At 37.8% G+C, this 25,141-nt stretch overlaps 1 protein-coding gene and 1 long non-coding RNA gene across 5 annotated transcripts in view; one reads left to right on the top strand and one right to left on the bottom strand.

Moving 5' to 3' along the window:
• The window catches only part of STX12 (syntaxin 12), a 32,856-nt gene extending 9,340 nt beyond the window's left edge, over positions 1 to 23,516 (bottom strand). The window contains exons 1-3 of one of the 2 annotated variants that reach the window (XM_056795441.1): positions 22,838 to 23,516; positions 13,675 to 13,744; positions 7,448 to 7,547 (exon numbers count right to left, since the gene is read on the bottom strand). In XM_056795441.1, the coding sequence (XP_056651419.1) occupies positions 7,448 to 7,547; positions 13,675 to 13,744; positions 22,838 to 22,964 (297 nt within the window). In that variant the 5' untranslated portion in view covers positions 22,965 to 23,516. The remainder of the gene's footprint in view (positions 1 to 7,447; positions 7,548 to 13,674; positions 13,745 to 22,837) is intronic. The other variant, XM_001372477.4, reaches the window with a different exon arrangement.
• Positions 1 to 25,141, top strand: part of LOC103092121 (uncharacterized) — a 72,600-nt gene that overhangs the window by 27,835 nt on the left and 19,624 nt on the right. The window contains exon 3 of one of the 3 annotated variants that reach the window (XR_008911512.1): positions 15,684 to 16,066. The exons of the other annotated variants lie outside the window; for them this stretch is intronic. This is a non-coding gene — a long non-coding RNA (uncharacterized LOC103092121). Of the gene's footprint in view, positions 1 to 15,683; positions 16,067 to 25,141 lie in introns of those variants that run through there. 3 annotated transcript variants of the gene reach the window in all.

A 25,141-nucleotide genomic window follows, 5' to 3' on the forward strand; every position in this document is an offset into this window, starting at 1 on the left:
TTTCATCATGGTAAAATGGTGTAAGATATTGATCTCTATCTAGTTTCTGCCAAACTGCTTTCCAGTTTTCCCAACAAATTTTACCACATAATGAATTTATTCCAAAAACTTAGATCTTTACTTTTGTCAAATACAAGGCTACTATTATCTTTTTTAAAAATTATATTTTACTACTGTTTGTTGTATGCCAATTCTGTTCCACTGCTCAACCTTTCTTTTTCTTAGCTAGTACGTAATAATTTTGATGATTATGGCTTTATAAAATAGCTTAAAATTGATACTGCTAGACCTCCTTTTGCATTTTTTAATAAATCTGATACTCTTGACCTTTTGTTTTTCTAAATGACATTTCTTTCTAGTTCAATAAAACAATTTTTTGTAATTTAATTGGAATGCCATTGAATCATATCATTTTAGGTAGGACTGTTGTTTTCATTATATTGGTTCTGCCCACTCATGAAAAATGAACATTTCTCTAAATATTTAAGTACAACTTTATTTGTATAAAGAATGTTTTATAATTATGTTCACATAGTTCCTGGATTTGTTTTGGCAGGTATAATCCCCAGTATTTTATTTTGTTTATGGCTAATTTAAATGAGGTTATCTTTTACTATTTCTTCTTACAAGTTTTGTTAGTGATATATAGAAATGCTAATGATTTATGTGGGTTTATTTTATATACTGTTACTTTGCTAAAATTATTAATGGTTTCAACTAGCTTTTTTGTTGAAGCTATAGGATTTTCCACAAATACCATCATATTGTTTACCTCATTGCTCATTCTGATTTGTTAAATTTCTTTTTCTTCTCTTAATGCCATTACTAGCATTTTTAGTCCAGCATTAAATGGTACTGGCAGTAATGGGCATTCTTGTTTCATTTCTGATCTTATTGGGAAGTCTTCTAGTTTATCCCTATTACAGATAATGCTTGTTGATGGTTGAAGGTAGATGCTTTTAAAAGAAGAATCTATTTTGACCTATGTTTTCAAGTGTTTTTAATAGCAATGAATGTTGTATTTTGTCAAAAGCCTTTTCTGCATCTCTTGATATATTCATATGATTTTTGTTACTTTTGTTATTGATATAATCAATTATGTTAATAGTTTTCCTTATATTAAACCATCCTGCATTCCTGGTATAAATCCTGTTTGATCACAGTATATAATCTTTGTGATATGTTATAGTCTCCTAGCTAGTATTTTATTTATGGAAAAAATGCTTCTAAACATAAAATAGGTATTTTTCTTCAAAAAACTCCTCCCAGAATTTAGAAAGCTTTCATCTAGACCAAGTCCAGAGTTGCCATGAAACCCCTAGAGAACACTGACTGCTGGGTCTTTATGAAGCTAAAAGCCACTCTGTCTAGCTATAATCTTTGCCTAAATCATAGACGTGGATGCTCCTGCCCTCATCAACAATCACTTATTTCCCACTAAATTAAAATTTGACTTTGTTTAAATATAGGCAATTCCCACTAAAAGCAAAACCATACTCTTGGATTTCTGGAATCAACCAGAAAACGACTACAAAAAAAGTCTCCTCATTCCATAGACCTAATCCTTGGGAACCCAAATCTGTTCAAATTTTCTAGGCCATTTCTTATATGTCTAGCGTATGCAAAAGTATTGTATAATGTGTTGAGGGCCTGGTCTAGGGTGGTACCAGGGAGGCTGGAAAGAGATTAAGAGATTTAGAAAGTAACATAAAATATAACTTATTATGTATGTGTATACATACTATGTGCAGTGCCCTACTCTCAAGAACTTTGCAATCTAATCAGAGATTTACAAATTTAATAACAAGAGGTATATGCTAAGTACCAAATGATCACTAGAAAGTGTACAAAGAAAGTACACAAAGATCTGCCTGGGATTTCAGGATCCCTGAGAATGAGAAAAGGTAACAGAGTTGGGGTCCTAATAACAGAGATGAATGGGCTCACATTCTATCAGTCAAAAAGGATCTGTATGTGCATGCACACACAACACGCTGAACTCAACATACATTTTTTTGCATTAGAAGATACTAGCAGCTAGAGCATGGGGAAAGGCTATACATGTCCCTTGAGTGGAATTTCAAAGGAAACACAGGATTCTAGGAACTAGAAATGAGGCAGAAGTATACTCCAGACATAAGGGAAGTACAAATGTGCAGAAATGGGAAATGGAGTGCTCTGTGTGAGAAATGAGGGAAAAAAAAGGCTGGTGTGGCTACACCATGTGAGGGGAGGAGGAGTAATGGACAATAAGGCTGGACAGACAGGTTGATAACATTTTGTGAAGTGAGATAAAAATTGAATAAAAGAGATCCTTCTGTGATCCTAGACCTTTATTGTTTGCTCTATATAGCTGTCTGCAATTATTCCAGCTAATAGGTAACAAGGTACAATGGAAAAGACATGGGATGTGGAGTAAGAACATCTGAATTTGTATCCCACCACTATCAACTCATGTGTCTGTGTGATCCTGAGCAAGTCACTTAACCTGGCTGTATGTTTCCTCATCTGCAAAATAAGGATAATATCAGTACCTATCCCCCAAGGTCTTTGTGAGAACTGAATGAGATAAATGAAAAGCACTTAAAAGGCTACATTAAAATTAGCTATTATTGCCACAATGATAGGTTATGTGATGCAGTGGATAGAATGGTAGGCCTGGAATCAAGACACTGTAGGACCCTGGGCAAGTCACTTAACCCTGGTTACCTCAGTTTTCTCATCTATAAAATAAGCTGGAGAAGGAAATGGAAAACTATTCCAAAATCTTTGCCAAGAAAACCCAAAATGTGGTCACAAAGAATCAGCCACAACTGAAACAAGTGAATAACAGTTTCCTCATCTGTAAAAATGAGGGGGGTGGACATGGTGATCCCTTTTGGTTCCTTTGAGCTCTAAATCTGTGAGCCCATGAAAGGAAAATGATGAAACAGATAATCCAAAGTAATTTTTATTTATTTTGGGAACTGATTACATGATTTTTGTGGGTAGCAAATTTAATCAATTTTATGTTGCTTAGGCTATTTAAGTTAATTTGTAGTTCCTAAACACATGCTAATTGGGCAATAAATTTGGACAAGCTTGAAATTAATTGTATGGTTTGTCCTGGGATTAAAAATTTGTCATGAATAACCCCAAAGGTTGATAATCTATATGTTAATATAGTCACTGGATTATCAAGAGAAAATTTATTTTATCAACACTATCATAAAGCAAGATACACACCTCAGATTGTTGGACTCTTCATAGTTAGTGAAAATGGGCTTCATTTTGGCCCTTCCCGCATTTAGATGAGAAACTGAGAAAGGGTGGTGACGAACCTCTGCCTCCAATGCCAAAGCACCTCTTTACCCAAATATACCCAAACTATAAATATATATAAAGTAACCAACATCTGGCCATGAAAGGAATTTGTTTTGCTTGATTATGCTTGAATATATTACAAAGTTTTTGTTTATCAATGGGGGAAGGGAATACAAGTGAGAGGGAAGGGAAAAATTTTTGTTAGTTAAATTAAAAGATATTCTTCAGGAACATTGAGGTGGCTCAGTGGATAAAAGGCCAGGCCTAGAGATGGGAAGTTCTAGGTTTAAATCTGACCTCAGACAACTCCTACCTGTGTGACCCTGGGCAAGTCATTTAACCCCCCCACTGCATCACTGCATAGCCCTTACCACTATTCTGCATTGGAATGGATACTTATTATCAATTCTAAGACAGAAGGTAAATATCAAAACATATATATGTGTCTTTTAGTGTCTGGCTGCAGCTTATATGATAAAGATTCATAGTTCTCTATGAAAAAAAAATTTTAATGAAATTTTATTTATAAAAACAAAAAATAAAGTATTCAATGTCATTGAATTTTCCATGGCTTAATTTTTTCCTTCTCCTTGCATGACTTTCATTTCTCTTTCTGTGAAGACTGAATTTAGCTATCTCCTGATTGTAACAATGAAGATACTTAGATCTTACTTTATAGTGAAGCTAGAACTTTAAAAAAGCTACAATCTATTTTTAGATCTTACCACAAAAAGGTGTTAAGTAACTGTAAAAGGTACATTAATCACAAAAAGGTTAAGTAACTAACAAAAGGTGAACTTAAAGAAGTGTTAAGTAACTCAAAAATATATAATCTAACCAAAGAAGTGAAAATGACACAAGAGTAAAAGATCTATAAAAGAGTATGAAAAGTTCAGATCGGGACATTCATTTTGAGAATATACATTCGTTCAGACATTTCGATCACTGACTCAGAGGAGTGACTGGAAGACCAACATCCAGACTTTTTTAAGCCTGTCACCATTGGTGAGTAAAAAGCTGACTTAGTGACCCCGCCTTTCTAGAGGCATGAAGCCCCAGGAAAGGCCCCAACTTCTTGAGACTCTCTTCCCCTGGCTGGGACTTAGAAATTCTAACTAGAAATCAGAGTTTTCTCTCTCTCTCTCTCTCTCATGTCTTAAATATCTTCCTCTATATTAATTAAAATCACCATAAATTTCCAGCTGACTTGGATATTTTATTTGGGATTTCCTCTGGTGAGCAAAATTAATTTAGATTAGGTCACAACCCTAAAATTGTCCTTACATTTCCCACTTTTCCTCTGCCTCTCTTAATTGGTTTTTAAAATCCTTTTTGAGTTCTTCCAGAATGTCCGATCCATATTTTTCTTTTGGATTTTGGGTGTGTTTCTTTTGCTTTCACTATCCCCTTCTGTGTCTGCAAACTTGCTCTTTGTCTTTATAAAAATTCTTTAGGGTTAGGTGTTTTTGTTTCCTTCTCCAGCTCACTTTATAGATGAGGAAACAGGTGTAAGAGAGAAAAATCATATCCAGCATGCAAAAGACCAACTCAAGCCCAGGAAGGGCAAGGAAGACCCAAGATTCCAAAAGAGGAACAGAAGAGCTGAGAGGATTCAAAAGAGTTACTTCTCCTCTCTTTGGGAGCCGTCCTGGAGTGGATGGTCTGAGAGGAAGCCTCTGAGACAGAGAACCTCTCTGAACATTGATCATCTTCCAGTGAACCCCAAATTCCTCTGGTTCCAGCAGGAAATAATAAAAGTAGATTTGGGACTTTGTAGAAAGCTATCTACTAAAGAAGATTCTCTATATCCCCAAAATTGTCCTTGAACTTCATTTTACAACTAGATTAGATTAGGAGGAAGGAACCACCTCAACAACAGACCAAAAGAGGGTCAGGCAGACAGCATGAACCCTCAGGACTTGGGGGAGGTCAGTCGTTAGTTTATAAGGATTCCTACTTCCCACTTTCCTCATTCAACCACCTCATTCTCCCTGCCTTGTGTGTGCTCTAGAATAAAGAGTTATCCTTTTAGATCAGGTCTGCTAACATCATTGAAGGGGACTGAAGCTGTGAGGGGAAATATATCCTTCTCCCCAAGGAGGGGAGTTAGCTCCAAACAAGGCTGTAAAGTGACTCAGATCTAAAAGGGAGAAAGGTGGCAATTGGGAGATTGGGAAATCCAGAGGCAGGAAAATTACTCTGCCCTTCAACAACAGTCAAGATCAAGAAGGGAGGCAATGGGTCAATTCTCTAGGATCCTCTCCTTCAGTCCTTAACCTTCATATTCAACTTAATCTCTGAGGCGACATATTCCATTCCTCTAGAAGACAGTTTGTGCTACCTTCCCCAAGGGGAGGAGAGGGGAGGATCAATCTCTTCCCTCTCTCCATTTCTTTAGCTCCTTCACACCCCTCTCTCTCTAGTTCCCCATTGTTAAGTGTAGGAGACCTCATTCTGGTCCTATATTACACAGGGTTAAGTGACTTGCCTAGGGTTATGCAGCTAATGAGTGTCTAGGGTTGGATTTGAACTCAAGTCTTCATGACTACAGGCCCTCCACTTTGTGAATCTTAAAAATTCTCAGACCCTACTTCAGAAGATTTGGTTAAGACCATTCCCCATTTTAAACAATGAAGGTACTTGATCAGGAATGTGAGAACTCTACTTCACCCATACTTAAGCATACTTTAGGGGAAGATAAAGTTGTAAACTCTTTACTGAACAATGAAAAGTACTTAACCCATACTTAAAGTGAAGCTAAGACCCTTAAGCTAAGTCTATTTTTAGATCTAATACAAAAAGGTGCTAAGTACCTATAAAGGTCAAGCAACTTGCAAACTTGAAAGGGGCAAAGAGGTGTGAACTTACTCAGAAGTTTTAGTCTACCCAGAGAAGTTGAGAACTAAAGAAGATGTGAATTAAGAATGGTCAGTCCTATGAAAACGTCTACTGTGATTGGTAGATATGAAAACTTAGGGGAGGTGACATAGGAGAAAATTCTCTTTAAAAGGAGAATCAGAAGGCCTTTGAAGGGGAATTCAACCTTGGAAGCTGAAGTGGAGCTCAGGAGGTGAACTGGTGGGTCTCTCTGAACACTAGAATCTTGCTTGGGACAAATCTTGTAGTGAGTGGATGAAGACTGATCTCTCTCTTAGGGCTTGGGCCTAGGCTGGCCTAGCCCTTTGCTCATTGTTTCCTCTTACTCTCTCTCTTTCATTAATTCCTTATTTGTATTAATTAAAATCTCCATAAAAACCCAGCTGACTTGGGTATATTTCATATTTGGGAATTTTTCCCTGGCAACCACTTTATATTTGATTTAACTCAAGACAATGTCTTGAAACCATATTTCCACGGTCACAGTTTAAGGCAATCACTCTTTTATCTGTAACAGTTTATGGCAGACACTACTTTAAATGTTACAACTGCACTACCTAGCTGTGTTTTACATAGAGTAGCTGCTTAATCATTAAATCATTGTTTTAGTGCTAGAGATCACCTAATCCATTCCTTTCATTTTACTGATGAGGAAAGTGAATTGTGCAAAGGGTCACCCAGGCGAATGGCAGAGCGAAGACTCATTTGTTACATTTTTCATCTTTGTATCTTACAAAGCATTAAGCCCACTCTGTTTGTGGGCAATACTTTTGGCCTGAATTTTTTCTATTTGAGATGGATGGAAATGGATTTCTCCTTAATCACAGTAGCAATAAATATTTTTTAAAACCTTAACCTTCTTTCTTAGAATCGAAACTGAGTATAAGTTCTAAAATAGAAAAGAGGCAAGAACAATGAGGCAAATAGGTTAAGTGGCTTGCCCTAGGTCAGCAGGTGGGAGTGTCTGAGGTCAAATTTGAACCCAGATCCTCCTGACTCTGGGCCTGGTGCTCTATCCACTATACTATCTAGCTGCCCCCCTTTCCTTTATTATCAACGTCCTGAGAACAATTCAACCTCTGAAGGTCTCATTTTGGGTAGAGAGGGAAAAGAGAATACTATGTATAGGATGGCATCTTGGACAACGAATCTAACCTCATTTTGCAAATATACAAGTGTTAAACATTTCCCAGAGAGAAGTATCAAGATTTTCCTTCAATTAAAATCTTTTACATGAATCTTTCCTCCCTATGGGAAAAACACCAACCTGTTCTGAAGCAGACAAAGGGAATGGCAATGATCCCAACTCTTTCAGGCATTCATTTGTCTCCTTAGCGAGCTGATTTGTAGAATGTTGCAGTTGTTGTCTAAGAGAGAAAGGACAGTTTTAAGAATGTCACCATTTCCTGAGGGTTTTTTATTATGTCTGGATCATTTTATTCCACAATCAAGGTGAAAGACACTTTAAGGGACCTATCTGGATTTAGGCTTTCTGAAGGGACTGCAAACTAACATGTTAACTATGTCAGAAAAAAAAAGACAAAAACATAAATGAACAGTAAATAAAGAACAACCATTCTTTGTCAATTCTAGAATATGACAATCAGTTTTATCTGAGGCAGAAGCAAAGAACAATTTATGTTTCCTGTAAAATAGGATTCATTGAGCTAATATCAGTTTTTTAATTGGAATGATCACAGTCAGAATCTCAGGCAAAGGCATTTGAATGAAATGTGCAATAGCACAATTCTCCTACCCCTAAGAAAGTTCGTAGGATGTGGTCCTAGATTTATACCTTCACTGGCCATATTTTTGGCCTTAGCCTTAGCTCCACACTTGCTTCTAGCCCTGCTTTGTGTCAACTCAAGTCTCCAAGTCCATTGTTACTTCCAATCCTGCCTGGCTCTTCCCTCCTCCTAACATAAGATGCCCTATATAGTTGGGGGGAAAAACTTACAAAGGGTAGGGAATGGGGCAACTAGGTGGCATGGTGAATAGAACTCTAGGCCTGGATTCTGGGCTCAAATCTGGTTTCAGACACTTCCGATGTGACCCCGGATAAGTCACTTAACCCCTGACTGCTTAGCCCTTACTGCCCTTCTGTCTTAAAGTTGATACTAGGACAGAAAGTAAGAGGTTATTAAAAAAAAACAAAACACAACAGGTGAGGAATAGAATGAACTAAAGAGTAAAGGAAAGGTGATCAGTGGAGTGAGATTAGAGAAGCTACAGTAAAGGATACAGTGGAAACGGGACATAAATTATTTTTCTTCATTGTTTCCTTTTTTCTGCTCACTTCTTAAAGATCCCTGCAGGAATGGCAGGGCCACATACTTCCTTTTACTTTTTAAATTTAACTTAATTATTTTTTCAATTAACAAGCACTTTTTTTTGGTCTCTTCCCTGCCACAACTGAACAACAACAAAAAAAAGAGTAAGAAAATCTTTCTAACATCTATGCAGAGTCAAGTAAAGCAAATCCTGATATTGAGCCCTGTGCTTCCAATTTATTAAATTTTGTCATGGAAAAGAGGCTCTGTGCTTCCAATTTATTAAATTTTGTCATGGAAAAGAGACTCCTAGACTAGAGGAAGTAACTGAGATAGGGAACTGACAAGTCCCACATTTCTAAAAGTGGCACACAATAGTTATTTAATGACTTCTGCAAGGAATTCAAATATATCAAAAACATTTTTTCACATCCTCTGAATAAAATGAGAGGAAATATTAAAAATATTTTAGAGATGGGGAAATTGCAGTTCCAAAAGCAGAAATGGAATCAAAACAAAGTGATTCAAAGAACTTGGGAATTCACCAGGCCAATCTATTGTTTTTTCTTTCTTTCCTTTTTTTGAAAGTGATGCCTTTTGTTTTTGTTTTACATCACTGTTATTTCCCAATATAATTCCCCATTGATCTTTCAAAGAAACAAAGAAAAACAAGTTAGGCATAACTTAATAATCATCCAACTAAGTCTAACAACATATGCTATATCTGCATTGGTAGTTCTTTACTCTTTTACCAAGAAAAGAGGGGTGGATATTATATACCCCATCCTCTAGAACCAAGTTGTTTATGGCAATTAATCTATAGTCAACTGCCTTTTAGTAATGCTGCAATTTGCATTACTATGGTCATTCCACTTTTCTTTCTTACTATGTCCCTCCACCTTAGTTCCTTTGAGACATTTAAAATATTTTGATGGCTTTATGGGTTCTCATTACAAGATAGATGGTGATCCATCCACACTAAGACCTCATATCCTTATCCTCCTTTAAATCTTTCCTGTGGGATCTTTTGTCTAGATCTCAACACTGTACAGAAAGATCTTGTGTTCTATTCACCTTTCAGTCGACTATGACCCTAAAGATGAGGTCTGCTATAGACTATTATTTGCCAAAGCCTCTTTGTTCCCTTTTCAGATCTTCAAGGCTACTTTTACTCTAAAGAATTTGTAGAGACTAGAAAGTAGGCACATGGATCAACAGTTATCAATCATTTATTATTGGTTGCTATTTGGGGGGGGTGTCAGATTTTTTTCCTAATCTTTTAGTATTTTTCCTCTTTCAGCCATATTTTTTTTTTGGTAAAGCCTTACCTTCTGCCTTAGAACTATTAGTTCTAAGACTATTGGTTCTAAGGCAGAAAAACAATAAGGGCTCAGCAAACTTGGTTAAGTGACTTGTCTACAGTCACATAGCTAAGAAGTGTCTGAGGCTGCCTTTGAACCTAGGACCTCCCCTCTCCAGGCCTGTCTTTTAATACACTGAGCCACCTTACTGCCCATCTCTTTCAACTCTCTTGAAAATTGATCTTTCATACCTCCCTCACCTCCAGCATGGAACTCCTCTGCACATATTGATTTAGTTTGGCTGCTAGGTCCCATCTATTTTTATTTTGTCTAGGACATTTAAGCCCAAATGTGCTGGCTCCATCACCACTGATGGAAAAAAGGCCTTAGAGAAATGCTGACAAATTTTTTCTGTTTTCTACTGATCATTGTCCTCCTTCTAGTTCCATCCTTAAATGCTTTTGGCATGATATGGCTTTGTTGGGTTTCCTACTAAGCTTTCCATACTACTTCACAATGAAATACTTCTCCTGATTTTCCACCTTCCTCCAACGTAAGATTTTAAAAACAAGTTCACATTCTAAATCAGTTTTGCCCCTGACTGCCATATCTCTTCTTTTGGCAAGGACATCAAGCATTCTGCTGGTAGAGGCTGTTTCTAGGCTCTTAGTTTGTTATGGCAGATTTACATTGGTTAAATTATTCCAAGCTAGTCTAACCATTTTTCATTTTTAGAGTTGTCAACTTGTTTTAAAAAAAGATGGAATTATCTCAATTGGGCAACAAGACTAATTTTATTCTTTCTCCTAATTTTAGATATTGATTTTGATCTTTGCTTTCACAAGTTGATCACCTAACTACACAACTGATTCATAGATGATTGGATAAATTAATAATTTCTTTTCTTCTAAAATGTAAGCCATTATTTCATTCTTTGTGATGTTATTTGGTGCCCATAATGTCCATGGCTCACTCCACTTCCCATCCTCAGTCTTGCCTGGTTTCATCTCCAAAAAACAAAGATGCTTTTCCCAGATTAAGCTGATCATTTCTAATTTTATCACTAGGTTGCAAATTCAAGCCTTAGATACCACCTTTTTTAGCTTCCTCTCCCCTCTGCCAGAAGACCTAGAGGATAGAGTACTAGACTCCTCTGAAAGTCTTCCTTTATAGGGCAGATATTAGACTTCCAGCTCATTCCACTTCCATTTGCAGTTATGCCTGGTTTCAACTCCACAGAATGAGATGCTGATGCCTATCATACTCACCTCAAGTTTACTCTTTCTCTGTCCAATACAGCTGGAAGCCCATCAGTGCCAGACTAATCCCAGTAACATTTGATATCATCAAAAAGCCCTATCCCATTTGAGTCTGAGGCCATTTACAGACCTTGTACCTCATGACGCCTCCTGTTTGCTAGTTACTTTACTCACCACTACAACTTTCTCTGACACCTTCTCAGAGCCCATCACTATTAGACCAGCACTCTTCTCTCTGTATGACATTATAAAAGTGAACACCCTGAGATCAAACACCTTCTGCCTGACACTATCCCAAACATATAGGTCTTTACCTCCATCTCAACCTGAAACTATCATAAAAGCTATCACTGTCCCCTTAACCAATATTCCTTTTTCCTTATTGACACTATCACAGATCCCTAACTGGGTAATTTAGGAACAGATCACTCACTTTCTGGTTTCTTCATTTGTAAAAATTTATTGTTGTTTAGTCACGTCCAATTCTTTATGACCACATTAGGGGTTTTCTTGGCAAAAATATTGAAAGTGATTTGCCAGAACTTCTTTCTCCAGCTTATTTTACAGATGAGGAAACCAAGGCAAACAAGGTTAAGTGACTTGCCCAGAGTCACACAGCTAGGAAGCGTCTGAGGCCATATTTAAAATCAGGAAGATGAGTCTTCCTGGCTCCAGGTCCTATGCTTACTTACTTACTTACTTACTTACTGCACTGAACTGAAAACTGAATTGAATTGAATTCCTCTAGATGTATTCATGGTATAGAGATGATTAGCTTCAACCTGGTATTTCAAAAAGTCAGTGCAGTTTTAAGCCCTTAAGACTTTTGAGACACCCTATGTCTGTGTTGTAGTCTGTCAGCCTCTGGCCTCTCTCATGTCTCACTCCTATACCATGTTTTCCAACAGATTTTTCATCTTCTTCCCCTATGCTCACTTACACACTGAGGTCACAGTCTCACTTACACACTGAGGTCACTAAGTCTGAAAATCTACGATGATTTAATGGAGATGATCTTCTTGAGTTCTTCATAGGAATTTTTCTACCTCCTTGTTCTCCAAAAAGCAGATGTTGAAGTAGAAACTGCAAGTATTCATCCAATTACAAAATCAATAATCTTAAACATAGTTAGAAGCAATTTGTTCACTTAATTTTACAAAAATCTTCAGTGGCTCCAAACTAACTTGACAAATTCTCAGCTAAGCCTTTCTAATCAGTCCTTTACAATCTGACTCCAGCTTGCCTTTCCAGGATGATTTCACATTATTCTCCTTCACATGAAGAGTTCCAAATTAAGGTTTACAAATGAACTAGAAAATGAGGTCCTCATTTAAAATAAATAAGTATGCTTGTAAAATATTTTTATTAAAAATAAATATACTGTTAACATTGTGAAACATTGTTTGGAATCAGTCTCCTTTTATAGACTTTCATGAACACTAACTATGATGAAATTGATTTCAACAAAGATTCCAACTAATTACATTTAGAGAATGGTATGGGTTCCTTTCTAGCTTCCCATAAAAGCTATACTTAACTGCCCAAAGAACAAGGCAAGCCAGATTCTTGGGATTTTAGAGTTAGAAAAGCTTATAATCCATAGAAGTTCTTCTCTGGTACTATGGAAGTGACTCAAGATTCTAGAAGGTTGTTGGAGGATAGGGAACAGAGAAAAAATTTAGTAGGTACTATCAAGTTGGAAAGGCTTCAATTTGGAGTCTATAAATGCACATCTTAACACAAGTACATGAGACTTGGCCATTAGATGATTATTTTTTTTCAGTAGGGGCAATTCACAAAGACAGTGTTAAGGTCTTTGTCAATGGAAGAAGTACTGATTACAATGAAAATCATAAATACTTGTGTGAATTTTAAATTTATTCCACCCTGCTTAGTCTAGCAATCAGAAATGTGTACACCCCCACTTAAGAATTAAGTATTGAGGAGGATGGCCTAGGGCAGACATGTGCTAACAAGGGACAAATAACAAACAACTGACGGTCCCCCTGGGCTGTCCTAAGTCAAGGTTAAGCTACCATTGGTACATGTGAGATGCAGGAAGTGATGCAAAAAATACTCTATATATTCACATCATTTCCTCTTGCCAGTCTCTTTTTCGAGGCAGAGAGGTGGCTGATGGCAGCATGCTAGGTGAGTGAGTTTAGACTGATTCTTTTTTTTCCTTCAAAAGCACTCTCCTCTTAGGAGGCCCCTCATCTCGGAGTAGACATCGTGGCTGGAAGCCAAGTTAGTTTTAATCTTGGAGAAGGCCTCATGGCTGTGGTCTCTGAACTTCCCTTAGCTTAGGCTAGGCCGGAAAATTCTTATACCTCTTTCTCTCTCTTCTTCTTCTTAATTCCTCCCCTCTATATTAATTAAACCACCATAAAATTCCCAAACTGACTTGAGTATTTTTATTGGGATTTGAATTGATGACCAATTAGTATAATATATTAGTCAAAAACCCCTAAATTTACCCATTACACTTGAAATATAAAGCTCATGATAAGCATTAAGTTCTGCTATTTTCTATTCCAAATCTAGCTGTGACTTTAACCTTCCATAAGCTCTAATCCTGACCTCAAGAGTCTTGAGCTTCATTTAACCCTGAAGGGCTAAGGGACCCTCAAAAACCTTAGTCTTCTTATAGAGTGGAGTACTCACAGATTTTCCTGTAGTTTGCTGGAATCTTGCTTAGTTCCCAGCTGGATCATCAAATTCTTGATTTGAGCAGCTGGAAAAAAGAAAAAGAAAAAGCTTTCTAATTAGGTGATAAGTAAAGAAAGAAACTGCATTCATTCTTCACAGATGCCCTATATTTCTCTTACTTATCGCTTTATACCTTCCTATATAAATATCTATAAGGAAGCATGCTGGGATCAAGACCTGGGGAAGTCTATTCTATTTCACACTAATAACAAGTAGTTTTCTCTCATAGTATGAATATGTCCTTTCTAGACATGGCTTATATACCACATACAAGAAGAGGACAGTGTTTTGTTGTTGTGAGGTGAGATCTCATCAGCATTCTTTTAGATCTACTAAATTAATTTTACCACTCACTGAGGATTAAGTCAGTTTTGCAGAGACTTTATGCTTCTATATTTCAATGAGCACCAATTAAAAAAAAATCACTAGGTCACCATCCTTATCAATTTTTGATCATATGTAGTATTCTTTTTTTTTAATGTCATTTCTAGATTTATCTTTCCAGGCTCAATTTTACCCACCCTAGTCTAGGGCCTGGAGCTTAGCTTTTTCAAAACAGTAACTATTTTCTGACTTTTAGGGGGTGCTGAGAGTAGAGTCCAGCTACACAAAATCAGGGGAATTCTTACTTCATCATGATATCGTAGTGATTCTTAAAGTGAATTCTCAAAGGTTTTGTAAAGGATAAACCCTAGTAGGTCCTACTCAAACGGAAAAAACTTTTCATTATAAGCCCAGTGATAAGGCTGGATGTCTGACATCCAAGGATCAACCTAGCTAACTTAAGAGACTCTCTTATCACTCAGTCAGCAACAGGGTAATGAAATTGTTGGCCACAGTAACTCTCAAAGACAATCTACTGAGTTGTAGAGTTTGTAATCTGACAGATGGTATGAGTATCCATAACAACAAAAGCAGGGATTTTGGAAAAGGGTAGCATCTTAAAGTATAATTTTTGTGGCATCTGGCCATGATATGAGAACACTTTGAAAGAAGAATTTCTGCTTAAATCAACCATATTTGTTTTCATGTTACACTATAAAAGAATCTTTTGTGTTCTCTCTGGATCATTGTTCGAATCTGATTCAACTCCAGGTGGTTTCATGGGTGACTTTTGGGAGTGGTTGGAGAAAAGTAGAATTGAATGCAAATGAACAATTCACATATTATCAGGAGAATCAAAGTTTAATACCACCATATGTTAAAGACCATGAAAACACAATTCAATAGAGGCAACTATATGGCTCTAGCTCAGTTGAAGCTAGAGTCAAGAAGATCTGGTTCAGATCCTGCCTCTGACACTTACTATCTGTGTGATCATGGGTAAGTCACTTATTCTGTCGTGCCTTAATTTCTTCATCTGTAAAATAGAGATAATGATAGCATCTACCTTCTAGAGTTGTAAATTTCAAGTGAGACAGTACCATAAAGTATTTTGCAAAACCTAAAGTGCAATATAAGGGCTGGTTATTATTATTAATTAATTAAATTCAAAATTCTGCTATTACAAATCCATTTTATAGTCTAATACCCTTCAAATTTACAGAATTTGGGATCCCCAAGCTACTGATTTATGCTTATCATCAAGCTAGAGTGCCCAGATATCCTTCTGTTTCCAAAACCTGATTAATTAAGGTATATTATGGAACAATACTTTGCAATGGTCAATAAAATATTATTTATAATATTAACAACAGCTCCCTCTACAAAAGTTCTACTCTGATAGTTCTTGTAGTATGGAAGCTATGCTAGTGCATGCAAGCTCTGACAATTTCTATAGTAAGCAGGAAAGACTCTGAGAAAGGTCCCAAGAAACAGATTTTCTGCTGGCCCAAGATCAAGACAGGTAAAAAACAAAAATGATTATCCCCAGGAAGATGACCACAAATGACAAATTATTTGGCCACCATGAAAAAGATAAAAGATACAACTCTTGATTTTGTGTGGCTTTCTTCCTTTTCTAGGCAAAGTGACAGAAAAGAACCAGTTATTTTAGAGTCACTGCTGATGCTCAGTGCTGAAATGTTTGTCCAATGAGCTGATTTATTACTGGAAGAAGTTCTCACATCCATAGTGTCATTCTTGTTCTAAATGAAACAAGACAGCATAAAGAAGCAAAGAGAAATGATAATTCACAGGTTTTCCTCAGGGACTAAATAAAAGAGCTGATGAGGTTGATTATATTGTGCTCCCAAAGGCCTGAAGAAAGAGCATTTCATGGGTCACTTGTTCCATTACATGTAGTATCCAGGATGAAGGAGTGAAATGAAGAAAAGCTTGACAAAATTTTCTCATTAAAACCAACATATACCTTTGCACTTGGTGTATTCAATTATGAGAGGAAGTAGTGGAGAATATTATTTGAAATCAAGAAAGTGTTTTAGTTTGATAATGCTACATAAACAAATAGAAACAAAATATTTTTTAAAAACCCTTACTTTCTGTCTTAATAACAACTCTAAGACAGAAGGGCAAGGACTGGGCATACATAGTTGTGACTTGCCCAGGGTCACACATGTAAGAAGTGTCTGAGGCCAGATATGAACCAAAAGCCTCCAGGCCTGGCATTCTATCCACTAGCTGCCCCAAAACAAAATAAATTCTTGCCAAAAATTGCCAAAGATATGTAACTCTCTTTACTTCCTTACACAGACAGTCTTCCCTTGTAATAAAAATTAAAAGAGAAAAAAAATCAATTTGGCAAAACTAGCCAACCTCAATGTTTTAGTACATGTAAATTATACCCTATTCCATAAACTGTAATGAAAGGAAAGAAATGTCTTTTCTGAATTCTGGGGCCAAACTTAATTACCATAATTTCACAGCATATGTTAAGATGCTACAAAACTCCTTGGCAGGTCCATATATTATATACAGATTCTCTCAATAAAGTCACTATCAAATAAGGCATAAAACAGGACATATAGGCTCATCAAAGGGGTTCATTAGTACAATGGAGGATACTGTAGTCAAAGTCCAAACAGAAGATGGATTTTTAGAGATGGTAAGATTCTCCTGATGTTCTTGTTTGAACTAATTGAGCTAATTGAAGAAGGTTGTTTTCCATACTATAGAGCTTCCTCAATGAAATCCATGGTCACTTTAAAGAGAGCAGCTTAACAATTTACACAGGGGGAGAAAAAAAAGAATGATGAATGTAAATTGCCCAGATTATGACATGCAGTGGGACAGGAAGCTCTCTAGTACCTATAACTTGGTCAGGCACTAGTGAAAGACAATTACTGGCCCCAGAACTGAACAGAAAAGATATAATCAGTCAGATTCCATATGAGAAACTGTAGCGCTTTCAATAGGAATATGATATGGCTGCAAACTATTGAACCCAACATGATTTCAGAAGAATCAAAATTATAGGCTGCATAAAGTGGTAATGGATTCATGGTGGATATAAGGAAGCATCAGAATATTATCAGTAATGATTCGTGTGCCAGAAGTGGCATAAAGCACATCCTGAGAACATGTATGATTCTAAAAAAAAGAGGTATATGCTAAATATAGCAAGTGATTTCAGACAGTAAGCTTGAGTGCCACTGTGATAACTATAAAATCATAAAGGAATCAAAAGAAGGTTTCCAGAACACTGAACAAGAATCTATTGAGGACTGATAGAAAGTTATGGCCAATCATTACATGGGATAGAAAGGTGAAGAGGGGTTTCAACCAGCACAGATGAAGGGACCATACCCCAGTAGCAAGAGAAGAAAGAGATCAATCATTGCAGCAGACAAGTAAATAGTGGCTGACCTTTATATTTAAATCTTGAGATTTACAAAGTGTCTTCCTTGCAATTACCCTCAAAGTTCTGTGGGATTTCCCCCATTTTATAGATGGGGAGACTGGTAGTGAATACAGGGCTGGACTTGGCATCAGGAAGACTGGGTTCAAATTCCACCTTTAATACACTCACTACCTTTCACTTTATTTCTCTGAACCACAGCTTCCTCATCAATAATAACAACTGGGAGCTATACAAGGCAAAACCTAAGCACCAAGTCCACGAAACTGACTTTATGTGGTTGTATTTCCCTATCAAAAAGCAGGCTTTCTTCAGAGACCAAGGATGACACATTAGTAGATCAAATGGTTTATGATTACTTAACATATATTAAATTAAGCATATTGGGATTTATTGTATGGAGATTCTGCAAAACGAAAATTAAAACAATGATCTTAAGTCACTGCATGCTCTCAATGCTATAAAGTTCTTTTTCATCTTGAGCTTTTCTTGAAACTAAGGTGAATTTGGGTGGTTCTGGTGTTGTTTATGCAACATTTTAAAGAGCCTAGTATGTGCAAACAATAATGCTAGGCTCCTTATAAAGATTGCAGAATCACTTGCTAGTTAGGGTGAAAGAACTTTCTCCTTTGATATATGTATTATGCTCTTTCATTTGGTCAAAAAACATTTTTTAAATACCTACTTTGTGCTAGAAGATTGATTGGAAAGGTAGGAGGGAGCTAGGTTAGGAAGGACTCTGAATGTTAGATCTTAGAGCAGTTTTGGATTTGCTCCTAGAGGCAACTGAACACCACTGGGGTTTACTAAATAGGGGGCTGACACGATCAGGGTTCTGAGAAATTGCTATATGGTAAACAACCCCCTCTATATTAAATCCTAATAGTCAAACCTTGATCAGAACCCTACTAGTGAGAATCCTCAAGTAAATTTTTCTCTTGCATCCCATTTTTTAGGAGAAAAGCGTTTATCATAAAAATCAATAAGAATTTATCCAAAAACACCAATAAAGCTTTTTCCTAAGGTAATAAGACAGATTAATAAGACGGATTTCCTATTCTCACTACCACCTATTGTAGAGAACTACACACTGATAATCACTGTAATTTTCCTAGGTCAAGAACATGGCCCCTTTGTGTCTTTTTAGTCTTTGCACTTCCTCTACATACTCTATGGTCTTGCTCTTTCTTACACATGAAGCTCCATCTACTCTCTTCTTGATTCTTTCCTGTAGTTCCCAATGCCAGGAATATTCTTTTTCACCTCTCTGCCCTTTGGAATCCCTGGTTCAGCTCAAGAACCCTCTTCTGCTAGAGGCCATTCTCAGTGCCTCCAGCAGCCCCTTCTATGTTTATGTTATATCTAATTTGTATATATCTTATATACACCTATATGTTGTCTATATGTTGTCTCACCCATTAGAACGTAAGCTCTTTTAGAGAAAGGTTTTTTGTGTTTTGTTTTTTTTAAACCCTTACCTTCTGTCTTATAATCAATTGATTCCAAGGCAGACGAGGAGTAAGGGCTGGCAATGGGGAGATTGCCCAGGATCACACTGCTAGGAAATATCTGAGGACAAATTTGAACCCAGGATCACCCTTCTCTAGGCCTGGCTCCCTATCTACTGAGCCGCTTAGCTGCCCTGAAAGGAAAAATCCCCAGCACTTACCACAGTTCTATGTCCTAATAAATGCATGTCAATCAATTAATCTGTAGTAAATCAGAAAATTTCTAACATTACAACTCTTCTCCACTCAATATGATATGGATATGAATAGGATATGCTTTACTCTGGATTTACTTATTAGAAGCTAATGGACAGGACTTCCTGTTTTAAAAATTTAAAAACTACTTGGTTTAAAATAAAAAAAACCCTGGATTATCAGAAATCTGATAATCCAAAACAATCCTGTGACTGGATTTCCTATTTTAAAAAAACCCTGATAATCAGAAACCCAAACCAATGCAAACACATGCAAATTCCTCAGTTGTGCTGCATTCCTTTTAAAGCAGTTTATATATTTTGGGGATGAGAATATCTTAACTTCTTCTATCGCCAACATCTCATTCAAAGCATGGCCTACTGAAAACTTTTTGAAAGACTTTTTTTTTTAATAAAATCTCTAGGAGTCCAATGACAGTTGATGTCTTAGCTTCATCATTTGTAAGATGAAATGAGATGATCCCCAAGAACACTTTCAGCTCTAACATCCTTTGATTCAAATAAAGATTTGTTCCAAAATGAATACATTTCCTATAATTCAACATCAGGACTTTAGAGGCTAACGGGTTTCCAAATGAACTCTGATCCATCCAAAACATAAAGCCCATTGATATGAAAGATACTGACATCATAAGTGGAAAAACAGCCTTTGACCCAACCAGATGACTCAGTAGCTTAAGAAGAAATTGAAGTACATTAGTCAGACTAGAGACAATAATATATGTGGTAATTACAATCCTGCAATTTCCCAAATATGCCAGCACAGAAATTAAAATTGCCTTTTCAGTTTTTAAAAATGCAATTAAAACTACTAGAAAAAAGGTTTAACAATGTTACTACATCTGCAAACATCTTAAATACGGATGTTGTCTGGCTCTAACAAAAACTAGAAATGAGCAACATAGGTACAACATCTTCCGTTTATCCTGTTATCAAATGAAAAGGAGAAGAAATAAAATTTTGAGCAGTATGGTTTCCATTACTTGGAGTGTAATGTAGTGAGTGTAGTGGGACAGGGAATCTTGGAAAGGTTAGGGATATGTGAACCTAGCCAGATGACAAATGAGCCAACAACTGAGATATTCACTCTATTCCATCTCCAAATGGCATCTTAGGTTCTCCACAAAGAGTTGCAAGGAGGACAGACACTTCAGCTAAAACTACTGAGGGTTAAAGGCTATGGTAGGATCTGCCAAAATAAAAGAAAAATAGAAGGGTCCTCAAATGGTAGTTGGCAAGAAAAGCATGGAAGAAAAAGGTTTCCGTATCCTCACATTTGTCTTAAGTGAGAAAAAAAATAAGTTCCATTTATTTATCTGAAATAGTAACATTTATTGGTCTTTAACATTGTTAATTATAAAATTATAGCAATGTTACTACCCACTTGCCAATCTTCCCCAGTTAAAACTAACTCTGGGTAATGTTTAAAATGTACTTTAGTCTAATAATATACCTACACAACGTTGTTTTACCATATCTTTAACCAAATCCTGTCATTCTCTCCCTGAGAAACAAAAACAGTATATCAAAACCAAACAGGAAATTAAGTATGTAATATCAAAATGAGCAGGGAATTAAAAGTCAGAAGACCAGGGTCCCAGCTCTTTTGGCTTATTCTGTGATCTTGGCCAGTCCATTAACTTAGCCAAGTTTCAACACCTGTAAAATAAAATATTGCACTATGCATTTCACAGAGTTGTTTTGAAACTGTAAATGAGTTATAACTAGCTTATAGCATCCTGTCTCATCCTGTCATCTTCCAGTGTCTCATCATGATATGGAGGTGACCCTGAGTTTTCAAAGACTAGAATATAACCTCAACGAAGGTCTCTCAACTTAAAAGTTTCAAGTACAAACTGAGAGACCATATATTTGTTGTTCAAAGACCAACTCAGGTAAATTTGGGGAGGTTTATTACCAGTAAAACCACAGGGTAATGAATTTTTTGGCTATAGCGAATGAGCTCTACTTTGCAGGCATCAAAATATATGAATCTTACACACCAGGTCTCTGAGGTAAACATATTACAGCCATCTCTTAATACAACAGGGGAAAGCAACTAGTGACTTTAAATGCTTTATTTGATTTAGTAGTGGTAGTCTCTCAGTGACCGAGAATGACTATAATTTATTTGATTTATTTGATCAAATAAATTTATATTTTAAATATATTTATTTGATTTACAGAATTTCTAACCACCATCTACTGCCTGTTGTTTTCTAAACCACTAATTAAATGTAAAGTCTGAGACAGTTCTTTAAACTTTCATTTGGAGTAGTAGAAACAGCACCAATCAGAAGGATCAGGTATGAAACTAGGTTCTGGCATATGTGAAATGGATTTAATATTCTATTTCCTCACAAGATTATTATGAGGAAAGTACTTAGCAAATAAATGTAAAGGCACTACATAAATATGCTATTAGTAGTCAGTGCTAAATATACTCACTCAAGATCAATTATTACAAATAACTAGTCTAGGAAAATAGCTCCAATCACTAAAACACATAAGTGGAATGTGCCAAACTTTATGAACAAAAATGATGCCGATCAGTAAGGTATATACTTTAAAGTTGTTTTTTTCTCCCATGTAGGGGGATGGGTTATATGATGAGGAAATAAGGGAAGTTCCAAATACACTTCCTCTAATAATGGCTCTGAAACAGGCTGCTAGATGATTTGGAGTCAGACACAAAAACTTCTTTGGGTATGAAACTTATTTCAAGAAACAGATAATAAACCTGATCCATACCAAGTACTAGCTACTGCTGTCTGAAAGCTAGAGAGAATATAAAGAAATCCCTGAATTTTAGGCTGCTAGGGCAAATTAGTCAGACATGTTTAGCACCTGTCAGAAAAACAAACAAGACTCCAAAGGCTCTGTAGACCTCGAGGACACCTCGGATGACTATGACTTTGAAATTCTCTAAGTGTTTTAAGTCATACAAACCTTCACTTCACCTTAATTGACATTCAAGTTTTATTTCAACTGGTTCAGTACCATAGGGAACACAGAATGGAAAGCTAAATGACTACACAAAACTTGAACCTAACAGACTGTGAAGGAGAGTAGGGAGGACAATAAGGTGGCTGGTTAAAGTAGGCGGCCACCAGGACCAGACTCAGAGCCACATCTATGGGCCAAGCAGGTTGTGGTGGCCAGGACCTTGGGCTCCAAGGCGTGGCCAGCTCTGACACCACTTACTCCCGGTGTAACTTTGGCCTCGGCCCTTCTCTTCTCTGGGCCTCAGTTTTCCCACCTGTCAAACGAGAAGCCTGCCCTTCCCATCAATGAGGTGCCAGCGGCTCTAAAACTAGACAGATAACATTTAATATGGAAGGCCCGAGGCCGTCGAAGTGTCTTCCCCTCCGGTCTTCTTCAGGAGCTCCAGGCCAGCCGACCCTGGCGGAACGTGGGGGATCCGGGGCAGGTAGGAAGGTCCGGTGAGGCGTCCCCCCCTCTTCCCCCCCCCCCCCCCCCGTCCCCCGCCCATGGCAGCCAGGGCCTGGAGCTGGGCCTGGGAGCCCCAGGCTCAGCCCTCAACCCTTCCATAGCCACACCTATTGAGGTAGGGGCTCGGACCAAGGCCCAGCCCGCCCCCCAACTCCCAGTCCGGCAACCCTCGGGTCCCCACTCACTCGCATGGCTGATCTTCTGGATGTTGCCGCAGCAAATATTGAAGATGGTGCCAAAGTCCCGGGGCTGGGAGCCCTGCGGTGCCGAAGGCCCCGGCGCCCGGTACATGTCTAGGGGCCCGTACGACATGGCGAGAGCTGCTGACTGGCCAGGCCGGGGGAGATCCGCACCGATTTCGAGGGGGAGGGGGAACCACCGAGGTGTGACAGGGAGGAGGAGGACCGGGAAGCGGGAGGCGGCTCGGAGGTGGGAGGAAGCTGAGTGCTCGCCAGCCTCGCACAGCGCGCATGCGCTCCGCCCTCCCAGCGCTTTACGTAAGATTAGGCGGATCCGGAGAGTTTAGATTCTTTCGCCAGTGTGGTCTTTGTTGGCCCCGTTTTTACTGGGCATAAGAGAGAATTGGGTTTATCGCATTCATTCCATCTGGCACCCCTTCATCCCAGAGAGCCCCAAGTGGGCAGTCACCGCCCCCTTCCCCAGATGTAAGCACCCGTCGTCTCGTTTCTGTCCCAGAAAGGGTGATCTCATTGTCCTCGGGGAGGGGCCCAGCATTCCAAGGGTACCGGACTGGGAGGATGTCCTGCTCAGATTTCTGGGCAATTCTTTATCATTTCCTTCATTGTGGTGTTGAGGTTTTTTTTGTCCTGTGGTAGTCTTCTGAAAGACCTGTAACTCTTAGGTTACATCTGCATATCCTGTCCTCACGGTTAATTTGTTTTGCTTACAAAAAGTGAGCACATTTTCTTTTAATGTTAATTTTTTTGGCCTCTTTTCTTCTAAATTGTACTTTACTTCTGCTTATTTACATCCCCAATCTATTGTTCTTTTTTGTTTCTTTGGTGAGGCCTAACATTTTTGGGTCAAGTTTTTCTATTCTGTTCATTATTTTTATTGTGCAAGACATAAATGCTGTTCTCATAATTCTCATTTCAATTTTAAGTCACTTAGGAAGTGTATTGTGGTTCCATGTTCTCAAATTCCATGAGGTCCCCTCTCTCATCAATTTTACTTCATTTTGCAATATTTATTCACAGATGCTTGAACTCTACTAACTCTGAAAGTCATTATTTCCTTTTGTTGTTCATTTTTCCTGTTGATTTATCCTTTTATGTTCAAGGCCTTTGAGATCTCTTCTTTTGGAAATCTTTGGTACTTTGTTTCCTCCCCTCCTATTTTCCTTATTGCTCACTTCCTGACTCCCTCTGCTTTGATGGTGGTTTCTTTGGGGGATGGATCCCAAAGTATCTTAGCCTTCTCCCACCCTAGGCAATTCATGGATTCAAGGTTCTCCAATCTAGGTCTCAGCCCAAACTGTTTTTTGGATGGTCAGAACTGGCCCCAGCTGGATGCTGTGTTCTTTCCTTCAGGCTTGGAATGTTGTATGGCTAGACACACTCCAGTGTCTTGTCCTGATCACTTGCCTCACTCCCTGGATGTTCTGCAGTTTTCTTGTCTAGCACCTAAAATTCAGAGTCTATTTTCTCCGATACCAACAGTTCAGAGCTTGGCAGCACTGGCACTTTCAGGTTGCAGCCCTTGGCAGGCTTTTTGCTCATGAAGGACTGAGGCCTGAGCAAACTTCCTTCAGGAATGGAAAGTGGGAGTAATAGGTTGTAGGGGTAGGTTTTGATGTAAGCCTGTGTTGAATCCTTGGGTCTGTTGCATAATTGTGCTGCTGGTACATGAGAGGTAGGTCAGATTATTGAATAAATTCAAGGTCAGTGAGTCAGTTCCTGGGTATAGGGTTTTTACTTTTCATTTTTTTGTCTTCTTTGGGATTATGGGTATCCTAGGCCATGGAAAGAGCTCAAGTTGATTATCTGTGATACATAATTTGTGTTCTGAAGAGTTTTAAGAGGTCATGGGGATCCAAGAAAATGGCTAGTCCATCATTTTGTTGGTGACATGACTCACGTCTCCTGGCTTCCTTTAAATCCCAACTAAAATCTCATCTTCTGCTTGTTGTTTCCCCCACTATATTGTGAACTCCTTGAGGGTTGAGGGCTTTTTTGCCCTTTTCTGCATCCCCAGTGCTTAGCACAGAATGCCTGGCACATATTAAATGCTTAATTAATGCATGACTAACTGCTAAATTTAATGGACTTTTCCATAGCAATGCTCTTTCCTAGTTCTCTTCCTAACTACTTCCTCTAGTACTTGTCTCCCCAACTAGAATGCAAATTCCTTGAGAATAGGAATTGTTTTATTCTCTCTGTATCCCCAGTACCCAGAATACTGTCTGATACTTTAAAAGACACTAAATAAATGCTTGTTGGTTGACTGATCCCCTTCACTACTAGTTCATT

The sequence above is a fragment of the Monodelphis domestica genome, chromosome 4 (genome assembly GCF_027887165.1).
Source record: "Monodelphis domestica isolate mMonDom1 chromosome 4, mMonDom1.pri, whole genome shotgun sequence".
In the NCBI taxonomy this organism is placed as follows: Eukaryota; Metazoa; Chordata; class Mammalia; order Didelphimorphia; family Didelphidae; genus Monodelphis; species Monodelphis domestica.